This window comes from Sebastes fasciatus, chromosome 9, assembly GCF_043250625.1.
Source record: "Sebastes fasciatus isolate fSebFas1 chromosome 9, fSebFas1.pri, whole genome shotgun sequence".
NCBI classification, from domain to species: domain Eukaryota; kingdom Metazoa; phylum Chordata; class Actinopteri; order Perciformes; family Sebastidae; genus Sebastes; species Sebastes fasciatus.
Window position 1 is genome coordinate 36224002 of NC_133803.1, and position 16240 is coordinate 36240241.

Genomic DNA, 16240 nt, shown 5'->3' on the forward strand with positions numbered 1-16240 from the left:
ATGTCCCAAAGCACTGGGTGAAGGCCGTTACAGGTGGAGGCCCGATAAGGTCCTTACCGAAATCCCTTGTGACCCTGAGATACCTGCTGAAGATGCAGAAGGGTTCCCAACAATGTGAATGCTCTGACCACCCGGCCACCAATGAATACTATTTAGAGGAGGAACTTGCAACACCATGTCCTAAGTTGCTCCTGCAGTTTCTGCTTGTAGCAAAGCATCTCTGATGTTTATTTCACCCTATAGATCATATAACCATAGAAATATACTGTATAGATCATATAACCATAGATATATACTGTATAGATCATATAACCATAGAAATACACTATGGAGATATAACCATAGAAATACACTATGGAGATATAACCATAGAAATACACTATATAGATATAACCATAGAAATACACTATATAGATATAACCATAGAAATACACCATATAGATCATATAACCATAGACATATACTGTATAGATCATATAACCATAGAAATATACTGTATAGATCATATAACCATAGAAATATACTGTATAGATCATATAACCATAGAAATACACTATATAGATATAACCATAGAAATACACCATATAGATCATATAACCATAGACATATACCCTATAGATCATATAACCATAGAAATATACTGTATAGATCATATAACAATAGAAATACACTATAGAGATATAACCATAGAAATATACTATAGAGATATAACCATATAAATACACTATATAGATATAACCATAGAAATACACCATATAGATCATATAACCATATAAATATACTGTATAGATCATATAACCATATAAATACACTGTGTAGATCATATAACCATAGAACTATACTGTATAGATATAACCCTATATATATATATATATACTGTATATATATATAACTCTACACATATACTATATAGATATAACCCGACATATACTGTATATGTATATAGATATAACCCTAGACATATATGTATATAGATATAACCCTAGACATATACTGTATATAGATATAACCCTAGACATATACTGTATATGTCTATAGATATAACCCTAGACATATATGTATATAGATATAACCCTAGACATATACTGTATATAGATATAAGCCTAGACATATACTGTATATGTCTATAGATACAGACGTAGGCAAAGTTGTTGGTACCCTTCCGTTAAAGAAAGAAAAACCCACAAAGGTCACTGAAATAACTTGAAACTGACAAAAGTAATACTAAATAAAAATTTACTGAAAATGAACTAATGAAAATCAGACATTGTTTTTGAATTGTGGTTCAACAGAATCATTTTAAAAAACAAACTAATGAAACTGACCTAGACAAAAAATGATGGTACCCCTAGAAAAGATGTAAAATAATGTGACCATAGGGACATATTAAACTAAGGTGTGTCCTGTAAATAGCATCACAGGTATCTTCAAACTTGTAATCAGTCAGTCTGCCTATTTAAAGGGTGAAAAGTAGTCACTGTGCTGTTTGGTGTCATGGTGTGTACCACACTGAACATGGACCACAGAAAGCTAAGGAGAGAGTTGTCTCAGGAGATTAGAAAGAACATTATAGACCTTCATGTTAAAGGTAAAGGCTATAAGACCATCTCCAAGCAGCTTGACGTTCCTGTGACTACAGCTGCTCATATTATTCAGAAGTTTAAGGTCCATGGGACTGTAGCCAACCTCCCTGGACGTGGCCGCAAGAGGAAAATTGATGACAAATCGAAGAGACGGATAATACGAATGGTAACCAAAGAGCCCAGAACAACTTCCAAAGAGATTAGAGGTGAACTCCAAGGTCAAGGTACATCAGTGTCAGATCGCACCATCCGTCACTGTTTGAGCCAAAGTGGACTTAATGGAAGACGACCCAGGAGGACACCAAATCATAAAAAAGCGAGACTGGAATTTTCCAAAATGCATATTGACAAGCCACAAAGCTTCTGGGAGAATGTCCTTTGGACAGATGAGACAAAACTGGAGCTTTTTGGCAAGTCACATCAGCTCTATGTTCACAGACGAAGAGATGAAGCATCCAAAGAAAAGAACACTGTACCTAATGTGAAACATGGAGGAGGCTCGGTTATGTTATGGGGCTGCTTTGTTGCATCTGGCACAGGGTGTCTTGAATCTGTGCAGGGTGCAATGAAATCTCAAGACTATCAAGGCATTCTGGAGCGAAATGTGCTGCCCAGTGTCAGAAAGCTTGGTCTCAGTTGCAGGTCATGGGTCCTCAAACAGGATAATGACCCAAAACACAGCTAAAAACACCCAAGAATGGCTAAGAACAAAACATTGGACTATTCTGAAGTGGCCTTCTATGAGCCCTGATCTAAATCCTATTGAACATCTGTGGAAGGAGCTGAAACATGCAGTCTGGAGAAGGCACCCTTCAAACCTGAGACAGCTGGAGCAGTTTGCTCACGAGGAGTGGGCCAACATACCTGTGGACAGGTGCAGAAGTCTCATTGAGAGTTACAGAAATCACTTGATTGCAGTGATTGCCTCAAAAGGTTGTGCAACAAAATATTAAGTTAAGGGTACTATCATTTTTGTCTAGGTCAGTTTCATTAGTTTGTTTTTTAAAATGATTCTGCTGAACCACAATTCAAAAACAATAGCTGATTTTCATTAGTTCATTTTCAGTACATTTTTATTTATTATTACTTTTGTCAGTTTCAAGTTATTTCAGTGACCATTGTTGGTTTTTCTCTCTTTAACGGAACGTTACCAACAACTTTGCCTACGTCTGTATAACCCTAGACATATATGTAAATAGATATAACCCTAGACATATACTGTATATGTCTATAGATATAACCCTAGACATATATGTATATAGATATAACCCTAGACATATACTGTATATGTCTATAGATATAACCCTAGACATATACTGTATATGTCTATAGATATAACCCTAGACATATACTGTATATAGATATAACCCTAGATATATACTGTATATATCTATAGATATAACCCTAGACATGTACTGTATATGTATATAGATATAACCCTAGATATATACTGTATATAGATATAACCCTAGATATATACTGTATATGTATATAGATATAACCCTAGACATATATGTCTATAGATATAACCCTAGACATATACTGTATATGTCTATAGATATAACCCTAGATATATACTGTATATAGATATAACCCTAGATATATACTGTATATGTATATAGATATAACCCTAGACATATACTGTATATGTCTATAGATATAACCCTAGACATATACTGTATATAGATATAACCCTAGATATATATTGTATATATCTATAGATATAACCCTAGACATGTACTGTATATGTCTATAGATATAACCCTAGACATGTACTGTATATGTCTATAGATATAACCCTAGATATATGTCTATAGATATAACCCTAGATATATATGTCTATAAATATAACCCTAGACATATACTGTATATAGATATAACCCTAGACATATACTGTATATGTCTATAGATATAACCCTATATATGTATATAGATATAACCCTAGACATATACTGTCTATAGATATAACCCTAGACATATACTGTATATAGATATAACCCTAGACATATACTGTATATAGATATAACCCTAGACATATACTGTCTATAGATATAACCCTAGACATATAATGTATATGTCTATAGATATAACCCTAGACATATACTGTATATAGATATAACCCTAGATATATATTGTATATATCTACAGATATAACCGTAGACATGTACTGTATATGTCTATAGATATAACCCTAGACATGTACTGTATATGTCTATAGATATAACCCTAGATATATGTCTATAGATATAACCCTAGATATATATGTCTATAAATATAACCCTAGACATATACTGTATATAGATATAACCCTAGACATATACTGTATATGTCTATAGATATAACCCTAGACATATACTGTATATAGATATAACCCTAGATATATATTGTATATATCTATAGATATAACCCTAGACATGTACTGTATATGTCTATAGATATAACCCTAGACATGTACTGTATATGTCTATAGATATAACCCTAGATATATGTCTATAGATATAACCCTAGATATATGTCTATAGATATAACCCTAGATATATATGTCTATAAATATAACCCTAGACATATACTGTATATAGATATAACCCTAGACATATACTGTATATGTCTATAGATATAACCCTATATATGTATATAGATATAACCCTAGACATATACTGTCTATAGATATAACCCTAGACATATACTGTATATAGATATAACCCTAGACATATACTGTATATAGATATAACCCTAGACATATACTGTCTATAGATATAACCCTAGACATATAATGTATATGTCTATAGATATAACCCTAGACATATACTGTATATAGATATAACCCTAGATATATATTGTATATATCTACAGATATAACCCTAGACATGTACTGTATATGTCTATAGATATAACCCTAGACATGTACTGTATATGTCTATAGATATAACCCTAGATATATGTCTATAGATATAACCCTAGATATATATGTCTATAAATATAACCCTAGACATATACTGTATATAGATATAACCCTAGACATATACTGTATATGTCTATAGATACAACCCTATATATGTATATAGATATAACCCTAGACATATATGTCTATAAATATAACCCTAGACATATACTGTATATAGATATAACCCTAGACATATACTGTATATAGATATAACCCTAGACATATACTGTATATGTCTATAGATATAACCCTAGACATATAGTCTATAGATATAACCCTAGACATATACTGTATATAGATATAACCCTAGATATATACTGTATATGTCTATAGATATAACCCTAGACATATACTGTCTATAGATATAACCCTAGACATATACTGTATATAGATATAACCCTAGATATATATTGTATATATCTATAGATATAACCCTAGACATGTACTGTATATGTCTATAGATATAACCCTAGACATGTACTGTATATGTCTATAGATATAACCCTAGATATATGTCTATAGATATAACCCTAGATATATGTCTATAGATATAACCCTAGATATATATGTCTATAAATATAACCCTAGACATATACTGTATATAGATATAACCCTAGACATATACTGTATATGTCTATAGATATAACCCTATATATGTATATAGATATAACCCTAGACATATACTGTATATAGATATAACCCTAGACATATACTGTATATAGATATAACCCTAGACATATACTGTATATAGATATAACCCTAGACATATACTGTATATAGATATAACCCTAGACATATACTGTATATGTCTATAGATATAACCCTAGACATATAGTCTATAGATATAACCCTAGACATATACTGTATATAGATATAACCCTAGATATATACTGTATATGTCTATAGATATAACCCTAGACATATACTGTCTATAGATATAACCCTAGACATATACTGTATATAGATATAACCCTAGATATATATTGTATATATCTATAGATATAACCCTAGACATGTACTGTATATGTCTATAGATATAACCCTAGACATGTACTGTATATGTCTATAGATATAACCCTAGACATGTACTGTATATGTCTATAGATATAACCCTATATATGTATATAGATATAACCCTAGACATATACTGTCTATAGATATAACCCTAGACATATACTGTATATAGATATAACCCTAGACATATACTGTATATAGATATAACCCTAGACATATACTGTCTATAGATATAACCCTAGACATATAATGTATATGTCTATAGATATAACCCTAGACATATACTGTATATAGATATAACCCTAGATATATATTGTATATATCTACAGATATAACCGTAGACATGTACTGTATATGTCTATAGATATAACCCTAGACATGTACTGTATATGTCTATAGATATAACCCTAGATATATGTCTATAGATATAACCCTAGATATATATGTCTATAAATATAACCCTAGACATATACTGTATATAGATATAACCCTAGACATATACTGTATATGTCTATAGATATAACCCTAGACATATACTGTATATAGATATAACCCTAGATATATATTGTATATATCTATAGATATAACCCTAGACATGTACTGTATATGTCTATAGATATAACCCTAGACATGTACTGTATATGTCTATAGATATAACCCTAGATATATGTCTATAGATATAACCCTAGATATATGTCTATAGATATAACCCTAGATATATATGTCTATAAATATAACCCTAGACATATACTGTATATAGATATAACCCTAGACATATACTGTATATGTCTATAGATATAACCCTATATATGTATATAGATATAACCCTAGACATATACTGTCTATAGATATAACCCTAGACATATACTGTATATAGATATAACCCTAGACATATACTGTAAATAGATATAACCCTAGACATATACTGTCTATAGATATAACCCTAGACATATAATGTATATGTCTATAGATATAACCCTAGACATATACTGTATATAGATATAACCCTAGATATATATTGTATATATCTACAGATATAACCCTAGACATGTACTGTATATGTCTATAGATATAACCCTAGACATGTACTGTATATGTCTATAGATATAACCCTAGATATATGTCTATAGATATAACCCTAGATATATATGTCTATAAATATAACCCTAGACATATACTGTATATAGATATAACCCTAGACATATACTGTATATGTCTATAGATATAACCCTATATATGTATATAGATATAACCCTAGACATATATGTCTATAAATATAACCCTAGACATATACTGTATATAGATATAACCCTAGACATATACTGTATATAGATATAACCCTAGACATATACTGTATATGTCTATAGATATAACCCTAGACATATAGTCTATAGATATAACCCTAGACATATACTGTATATAGATATAACCCTAGATATATACTGTATATGTCTATAGATATAACCCTAGACATATACTGTCTATAGATATAACCCTAGACATATACTGTATATAGATATAACCCTAGATATATATTGTATATATCTATAGATATAACCCTAGACATGTACTGTATATGTCTATAGATATAACCCTAGACATGTACTGTATATGTCTATAGATATAACCCTAGATATATGTCTATAGATATAACCCTAGATATATGTCTATAGATATAACCCTAGATATATATGTCTATAAATATAACCCTAGACATATACTGTATATAGATATAACCCTAGACATATACTGTATATGTCTATAGATATAACCCTATATATGTATATAGATATAACCCTAGACATATACTGTCTATAGATATAACCCTAGACATATACTATATATAGATATAACCCTAGACATATACTGTATATAGATATAACCCTAGACATATACTGTCTATAGATATAACCCTAGACATATACTGTATATAGATATAACCCTAGATATATACTGTATATGTCTATAGATATAACCCTAGACATATACTGTCTATAGATATAACCCTAGATATATACTGTATATGTCTATAGATATAACCCTAGACATATACTGTCTATAGATATAACCCTAGACATATACTGTATATGTCTATAGATATAACCCTAGACATATACTGTATATAGATATAACCCTAGATATATATTGTATATATCTATAGATATAACCCTAGACATATACTGTCTATAGATATAACCCTAGATATATGTCTATAGATATAACCCTAGATATATGTCTATAGATATAACCCTAGATATATGTCTATAAATATAACCCTAGACATATACTGTATATAGATATAACCCTAGACATATACTGTATATGTCTATAGATATAACCCTATATATGTATATAGATATAACCCTAGACATATACTGTATATAGATATAACCCTAGATATATACTGTATATGTCTATAGATATAACCCTAGACATATACTGCCTATAGATATAACCCTAGACATATACTGTATATAGATATAACCCTAGACATATACTGTATATAGATATAACCCTAGACATATACTGTATATAGATATAACCCTAGACATATACTGTATATAGATATAACCCTAGACATATACTGTATATGTCTATAGATATAACCCTAGACATATACTGTCTATATATAACCCTAGACATATACTGTATGTAGATATAACCCTAGATATATACTGTCTACAGATATAACCCTAGACATATACTGTCTATAGATATAACCCTAGACATATACTGTATATAGATATAACCCTAGATATATATTGTATATATCTATAGATATAACCCTAGACATGTACTGTATATGTCTATAGATATAACCCTAGACATGTACTGTATATGTCTATAGATATAACCCTAGATATGTCTATAGATATAACCCTAGATATATGTCTATAGATATAACCCTAGATATATATGTCTATAAATATAACCCTAGACATATACTGTATATAGATATAACCCTAGACATATACTGTATATGTCTATAGATATAACCCTATATGTGTATATAGATATAACCCTAGACATATACTGCCTATAGATATAACCCGATATATACTGTATATGTCTAGATATAACCCTAGACATATACTGTCTATAGATATAACCCTAGACATATACTGTATATAGATATAACCCTAGACATATACTGTATATAGATATAACCCTAGACATATACTGTATATAGATATAACCCTAGACATATACTGTGTATAGATATAACCCTAGATATATGCTGTATATGTCTATAGATATAACCCTAGACATATACTGTTTATATATATAACCCTAGACATATACTGTATATAGATATAACCCTAGACATATACTGTCTACAGATATAACCCTAGACATATACTGTATATGTCTATAGATATAACCCTAGACATATACTGTCTATAGATATAACCCTAGACATATACTGTCTATAGATATAACCCTAGACATATACTGTATATAGATATAACCCTAGACATATACTGTCTATAGATATAACCCTAGACATATACTGTATATAGATATAACCCTAGACATATACTGTATATAGATATAACCCTAGACATATACTGTATATAGATATAACCCTAGACATATACTGTATATGTATATAGATATAACCGTACAGAGGCAGTTGGTAGGTACCGACAGGCCCGAAGAGCAGCAGCCGCTGCCGTGGCGGAGGCAAAGCAGCGGGTGTGGGAGGAGTTCGGAGCAGCCATGGAGAAGGACTTTCGGTCGGCACCAAAGTGCTTCTGGAAAACCGTCTGGCACCTCAGGAGGGGGAAACGGGGAACCATCCAAGCTGTGTACAGTAAGGATGGGACACTGTTGACATCAACTGAGGAGGTAATCGGGCGGTGGAAGGAGCACTTTGAGGAACTCCTGAATCCGACCAATACACCCTCTATGGTAGAGGCAGAGCTGGAAGCTGATGGGGGACCATCATCAATTTCCCTGGTGGAAGTCACTGAGGTAGTCAAACAACTCCACAGTGGCAAAACCCCGGGGGTTGATGAGATCCATCCAGAAATGCTGAAGGCTCTGGGTGTGGAGGGGCTGTCTTGGTTACGACCAGCTGGGAGGAGGCCACGGGGAAGACCCAGGACTAGGTGGAGAGATTATATCTCCACACCATTTAAAGTATCCATCATTTAAAGTATCCATCATTTAAAGTATACACCATTTAAAGTATACATCATTTAAAGTATACACCATTTAAAGTATACACCATTTAAAGTATACATCATTTAAAGTATACACCATTTAAAGTATACATCATTTAAAGTATCCATCATTTAAAGTATACATCATTTAAAGTATACACCATTTAAAGTATACACCATTTAAAGTATCCATCATTTAAAGTATCCACCATTTAAAGTATACACTATTTAAAGTATACATCATTTAAAGTATACACCATTTAAAGTATACATCATTCAAAGTATACACCATTTAAAGTATCCATCATTTAAAGTATACACCATTTAAAGTATCCATCATTTAAAGTATCCACCATTTAAAGTATACATCATTTAAAGTATCCATCATTTAAAGTATCCATCATTTAAAGTATACATCATTTAAAGTATACACTATTTAAAGTATACATCATTTAAAGTATACACCATTTAAAGTATACATCATTCAAAGTATACACCATTTAAAGTATCCATCATTTAAAGTATACACCATTTAAAGTATCCATCATTTAAAGTATACACCATTTAAAGTATACATCATTCAAAGTATACACCATTTAAAGTATCCATCATTTAAAGTATACATCATTCAAAGTATACACCATTTAAAGTATCCATCATTTAAAGTATACATCATTCAAAGTATACACCATTTAAAGTATCCATCATTTAAAGTATCCATCATTTAAAGTATACATCATTCAAAGTATACACCATTTAAAGTATCCATCATTTAAAGTATCCATCATTTAAAGTATACATCATTTAAAGTATACACCATTTCAGATCTGTTATTCTGAGTCAGTCCTGTTCTGAACCAACTGCTGGACCAGAATCCGGAGCTGCTCCAGCTCTGCTCGGATAGCTTGGAGCTCCTGGTTCTGCAGGGTCCGGTTCTGGCGCTCATGGTTCTGCAGGGTTTGGTTATGGAGCTCCAGGTTCTGCAGAGTCTGGTTTTGGAGCTCCTGGCTCTGCAGAGTCTGGTTCTGGAGCTCCTGGTTCTTCAGGGTCTGGTTCTGGAGCTCCTGGTTCTGCAGCTCCTGGTTCTGCAGGATCTGTTCCTTTAGCTCAGGGTTCTGCAGAGTCTGGTTCTGGAGTTCCGGGTTCTGCAGGGTCTGGTCCTTTAGCTCCGGGTTCTGCAGAGTCTGGTTCTGGAGCTCCGGGTTCTGCAGGGTCTGGTTCTGGAGCTCCTGGTTCTGCAGGGTCTGGTTCTGGTGTTCCGGGTTCTGCAGGGTCTGGTTCTGGTGTTCCAGGTTCGGCAGGGTCTGGTTCTGGAGCTCCGGGTTCTGCTCCGTCTGGACTCTGGTGGTGAGCAGAATAAAAGACAGAGCTTAAGGTCCAGTGTTGATGATGATGATGAAGATGAAGATGAAGATGAAGATGAAGAACTGGTTCTGGTTGGACTCTCAACATGAGACACATAAAGAACATTAAACCCGTCCTCACCCAGAACCTCTGAGTGTCTCCACGTCTCTCTGCAGAACCAGGAACTGATCCAGAGTCTCCTGCAGGACACAAACTCTCGTTACTTCCTGAACTTTCAACAATGAAAACTTTAAATCAGTTCTTCTTCACACACTTTGATCTGCGCGGTGATGCGACCCATCTCGTCATGGTAACGGCGGTTTGTCGTGATGTCATCGTCGTGGGCGTCGGCCAGCGGCGCGCAGCGGTTGGAGATGTACCGGTTGTCATAGAAACGGCGGAGGAAGGGCATGGACTCATCCACCTGCAGGATGACAGTGGCCTGCTGCATCACAGCGTTAGCCTGCGAGTTATCATGCACCCTGACAGGTGAGGACAGACAGGTGAGGACAGACAGATGAGGACAGACAGGTGAGGATAGACAGGCGAGGACAGATCAGGTGAGGACAGACAGGTGAGGACAGGTGTGTCCTCTGACCTCTGGAAGGTGTCGGTCAGCAGGGCGATCAGCAGGTTGACACACAGGATGGAGGACGCAGCCAGAAACGTCCCACACAGCAGAGGAGCCATGACGGCGTCCACGGTGACCATGGCGGCGTACTCGTACTCGTCCACCAGAGTGATGCGGTACAGGCTGTACAGCAGGCCGGAGACAGACTGCATGCTGGGAACTGAGGACGAGCCTGGAGAAAGATAGATAGATAGATAGATACTTTATTGTCATTGTCATTGAAAACAACGAAAAACAGTTTAGCAGCTCTTTGCAGTGAAAAACAAACATTAAAACATTCAGTCACAGAACAATAAATAAGTGGATCATCATCATAAAGTGCAAATTATGGTTCAGCAGCTAGTGTCCTCAGCCTTTGGGGGGGGGGGGGGTTCTACACACTTGACAGCCTGTGGGTAAAAGCTGTTTCGTAGTCTGTTGGTGTGTGTTTTAATTGTCCTGTATCTCCTTCCGGAGGGAAGGGGAGCAAACAGTCCATGTCCAGGGTGGGTGGGGTCTTTGGAGATACAGCTGGCTTTCTTACAGAGCCGACCAGCGTATAGGTCACTGAGGGGGGGTAATGTGGTCCCAATCACTTTTTCCGCCATCCTCACCACCCGCTGCAGGTCCCTCCTGTTCTCCACTGTGCAGCTAGCAAACCACACAGTGCAGCAGTAGGTCAGGAGGCTCTCAATGGTTGCCCGATAGAAATTGATCAGCAGGTGTTGAGGAAGGTGAGCCTGTTTCAGCTTCCGGAGGAAGTAGAGTCTCTGCTGGGCCTTCCCCACCTGATGAGAGATGTTTTTGGACCAGGTGAGGTCTGATGAAATGTGGACTCCGAGGTACGTGAAGCAGTCCACCCTCTCCACCTCCTCTCCACGTACGCAGAGGGCAGAGTGCTCCACCCGCCTGGCTCTCCTGAAGTCTATTATCATTTCTTTTGTTTTAGTGGTGTTTAATCCAGGTTGTTATGGGACACCATTGTGTCAGATGTTGGATCTCCTCCCTGTAGGCTGTCTCGTTGTTGTTGGTTATCAGTCCTACTACAGCAGTGTCGTCTGCAAATGTGACCATGGTGTTGGTGGGGTGAATAGTTGAGCAGTCATATGTGAAGAGGGAGTAGAGAAAAGGACTGAGGACGCACCCCTGTGGTGTTCCAGTGCTCAGGTTCAGAGTGGCCGAGGTGTGGTCCCCCATCCTGACACACTGGGGTCTGTTCCTGAGGAAGTCCAGCACCCATGTGCTCAGTGAACTGCCTAAGCCCAAGTTGCTCAATTTTTGAACCAGTTTGTGTGGAATTATTGTGTTGAAAGCAGAACTGAAATCAACAAACAGCATCCTTACATATGTGTTGTTGTGATCCAGGTGTGTAAGGGCTGCGTGAAGAGCTGTTGTGATTGCATCATCCGTCGATCTGTTTGTCCGATAAGCGAACTGGTGTTGGTCAAGATCGGCAGGGATGACAGTTTTAATGTGGGACAGAACTAGTCTCTCGAAACATTTTGTGATAATGGGGGTTAGAGCAACTGGCCGGTAGTCATTCAGGCAGTTCACTTTGGTTTTCTTGGGTACAGGGACGATGGTGGTTTCCTTAAGGCATGTGGGAACAACAGACTGTTCAAGTGAGAGGTTGAAGATGGTGGTAAATACCCCTGTTAGCTGGTCTGCACAGGCCTTAATGATTCGTCCGGAGACCCCATCCGGTCCTGACGCTTTCCTGATGTTGACTCGGCGCAGGACGGATTTGACCTGGTGGTGTTGGAGCTTTATCGGTTGGTCCTTCTCAGTTAGTGCAGGCTGGATGTTGGTTTCCTTGTTTTCCCGGAAAGCAAATGAATGAAAGACAATGAGTCCATTAATACGAACTGCTCGTTAATGATCTGAGTGTAACACGTCATCAGGTGAGTTCAGGGACATCAGTCCGTCCAAATCAAAGAGACAACAGCAGGACAAGTCCCCCAGACAGGGACCGGCTCTACAGACAGCTGCTCTGTCCTCATCCTTCCTGACCGGTTCTTCTCTAGTTCTGTGTTCTGCTGGTGTCCTCGTCACTACTGTCAGTAGGACCGGTACCTGTCGTAGAAGGACATGGACCCAGCAGCAGGACCGGTACCTGTCGTAGAAGGACATGGACCCAGCAGCAGGACCGGTACCTGCTCCTCTGTGTGAGGAGGAGCAGGAGGAGCTCTACCAGAGTCCTACAGAATGACCTCCAGCTGCTGGTATTCATGTTTCTGACCAAACTGTTAGAAACAGACTCCATGATGACATCCTCTAGTGGGACCGGTGTTCACAGACCAGCACCCTGAGGGCCCGACATCCTCTAGTGGGACCGGTGTTCACAGACCAGCACCGTGCCGCCTGATCGGCATTACCCAGAGAACACCAGAACTGGCAGGTCCGCCATCGGCGCCTCGTTCTCTTCACAGATGAGAGCAGGTTCACACTGAGCACCTGGTGAACGTTCTGCTGCCTGTAACATCATCTAGTAAACACATGTTTCAGTCCTCACGAGCACCAGAACCTCTTCAGAACCTCTACAGAACCTCTTCAGAACCTCTTCAGAACCTCCACAGAACCTCTACAGAACCTCTACAGAACCTCTTCAGAACCTCCACAGAACCTCTTCAGAACCTCTACAGAACCTCTTCAGAACCTCTACAGAACCTCTTCAGAACCTCTTCAGAACCTCTTTAGTACCTCCGAATATGATCCAGAAGCTGCATGCGTAGGGAATAAAGATCTCAGCGTACAGGAACAGGAAACGCATCACGTCCCCGATGATGCTCCCCAACATGACGATGAACGGACCCATCAACCTGCACACACACACACACACACACACACACACACACACACACACACACACACACACACACACACACACTCAGTACAGAGACGGATCACTGAAGGGACCGACTGGGCTCTGGTTCAGGGGTCAGGGGTCAGGTGTCAGGGGTCAGGGGTCCCAGCCAGGGGACACATAATACTACGTAAATTGTGTGTGTGTGTGTGTGTGTGTGTGTGTACCTGAAGGCTCTGACATGCTTCATCAGTCGCAGCCACAGGAAGACGACGGTGACGGAGAACAGACGCAGACTGGCGGCGTGAAGACGGACGGACGGACGAAACACGTCGGCCACGTGGACACTGAACGACACCGTCAACAGAGAGTACACCAGCCAATCAAAGACGTTCCTGTCAACAGAGAGTACACCAGCCAATCAAAGACGTTCCTGACAACAGAGAGTACACCAGCCAATCAAAGACGTTCCTGACAACAGAGAGTACACCAGCCAATCAAAGACGTTCCTGTCAACAGAGAGTACACCAGCCAATCAAAGACGTTCCTGACAACAGAGAGTACACCAGCCAATCAAAGACGTTCCTGACAACAGAGAGTACACCAGCCAATCAAAGACGTTCCTGACAACAGAGAGTACACCAGCCAATCAAAGACGTTCCTGACAACAGAGAGTACACCAGCCAATCAAAGACGTTCCTGACAACAGAGAGTACACCAGCGAATCAAAGACGTTCCTGACAACAGAGAGTACACCAGCCAATCAAAGACGTTCCTGTCAACAGAGAGTACACCAGCCAATCAAAGACGTTCCTGACAACAGAGAGTACACCAGCCAATCAAAGACGTTCCTGATAACAGAGAGTACACCAGCCAATCAAAGACGTTCCTGACAACAGAGAGTACACCAGCCAATCAAAGACGTTCCTGTCAACAGAGAGTACACCAGCCAATCAAAGACGTTCCTGTCAACAGAGAGTACACCAGCCAATCAAAGACGTTCCTGACAACAGAGAGTACACCAGCCAATCAAAGACGTTCCTGTCAACAGAGAGTACACCAGCCAATCAAAGACGTTCCTGATAACAGAGTACACCAGCCAATCAAAGACGTTCCTGTCAACAGAGAGTACACCAGCCAATCAAAGACGTTCCTGACAACAGAGAGTACACCAGCCAATCAAAGACGTTCCTGACAACAGAGTACACCAGCCAATCAAAGACGTTCCTGACAACAGAGAGTACACCAGCCAATCAAAGACGTTCCTGACAACAGAGAGTACACCAGCCAATCAAAGACGTTCCTGACAACAGAGAGTACACCAGCCAATCAAAGACGTTCCTGACAACAGAGAGTACACCAGCCAATCAAAGACGTTCCTGACAACAGAGAGTACACCAGCCAATCAAAGACGTTCCTGTCAACAGAGAGTACACCAGCCAATCAAAGACGTTCCTGACAACAGAGAGTACACCAGCCAATCAAAGACGTTCCTGACAACAGAGTACACCAGCCAATCAAAGACGTTCCTGACAACAGAGTACACCAGCCAATCAAAGACGTTCCTGACAACAGAGTACACCAGCCAATCAAAGACGTTCCTGACAACAGAGTACACCAGCCAATCAAAGACGTTCCTGACAACAGAGTACACCAGCCAATCAAAGACGTTCCTGACAAAAGAGAGTACACCAGCCAATCAAAGACGTTCCTGATAACAGAGAGTACACCAGCCAATCAAAGACGTTCCTGACAACAGAGAGTACACCAGCCAAT

The 16240-nt window shown here is 37.9% G+C and overlaps 1 protein-coding gene across 6 annotated transcripts in view; it reads right to left on the minus strand.

Annotated features, from left to right (window-relative positions):
• Positions 1–9698: 9698 nt before the first annotated feature.
• The window catches only part of LOC141774650 (transient receptor potential cation channel subfamily V member 6), a 23344-nt gene continuing 16802 nt past the window's right edge, over positions 9699–16240 (minus strand). For 4 of the 6 annotated variants that reach the window (XM_074647477.1, XM_074647478.1, XM_074647476.1 and 1 more), the window contains 6 exons: positions 14692–14859; positions 14362–14480; positions 11650–11854; positions 11326–11533; positions 11193–11251; positions 9699–11048 (listed from right to left, as the gene is read on the minus strand). In XM_074647477.1, the coding sequence (XP_074503578.1) occupies positions 10538–11048; positions 11193–11251; positions 11326–11533; positions 11650–11854; positions 14362–14480; positions 14692–14859 (1270 nt within the window). In that variant the 3' untranslated portion in view covers positions 9699–10537. The remainder of the gene's footprint in view (positions 11049–11192; positions 11252–11325; positions 11534–11649; positions 11855–14361; positions 14481–14691; positions 14860–16240) is intronic. The other 2 variants (XM_074647479.1, XM_074647480.1) reach the window with 2 other exon arrangements.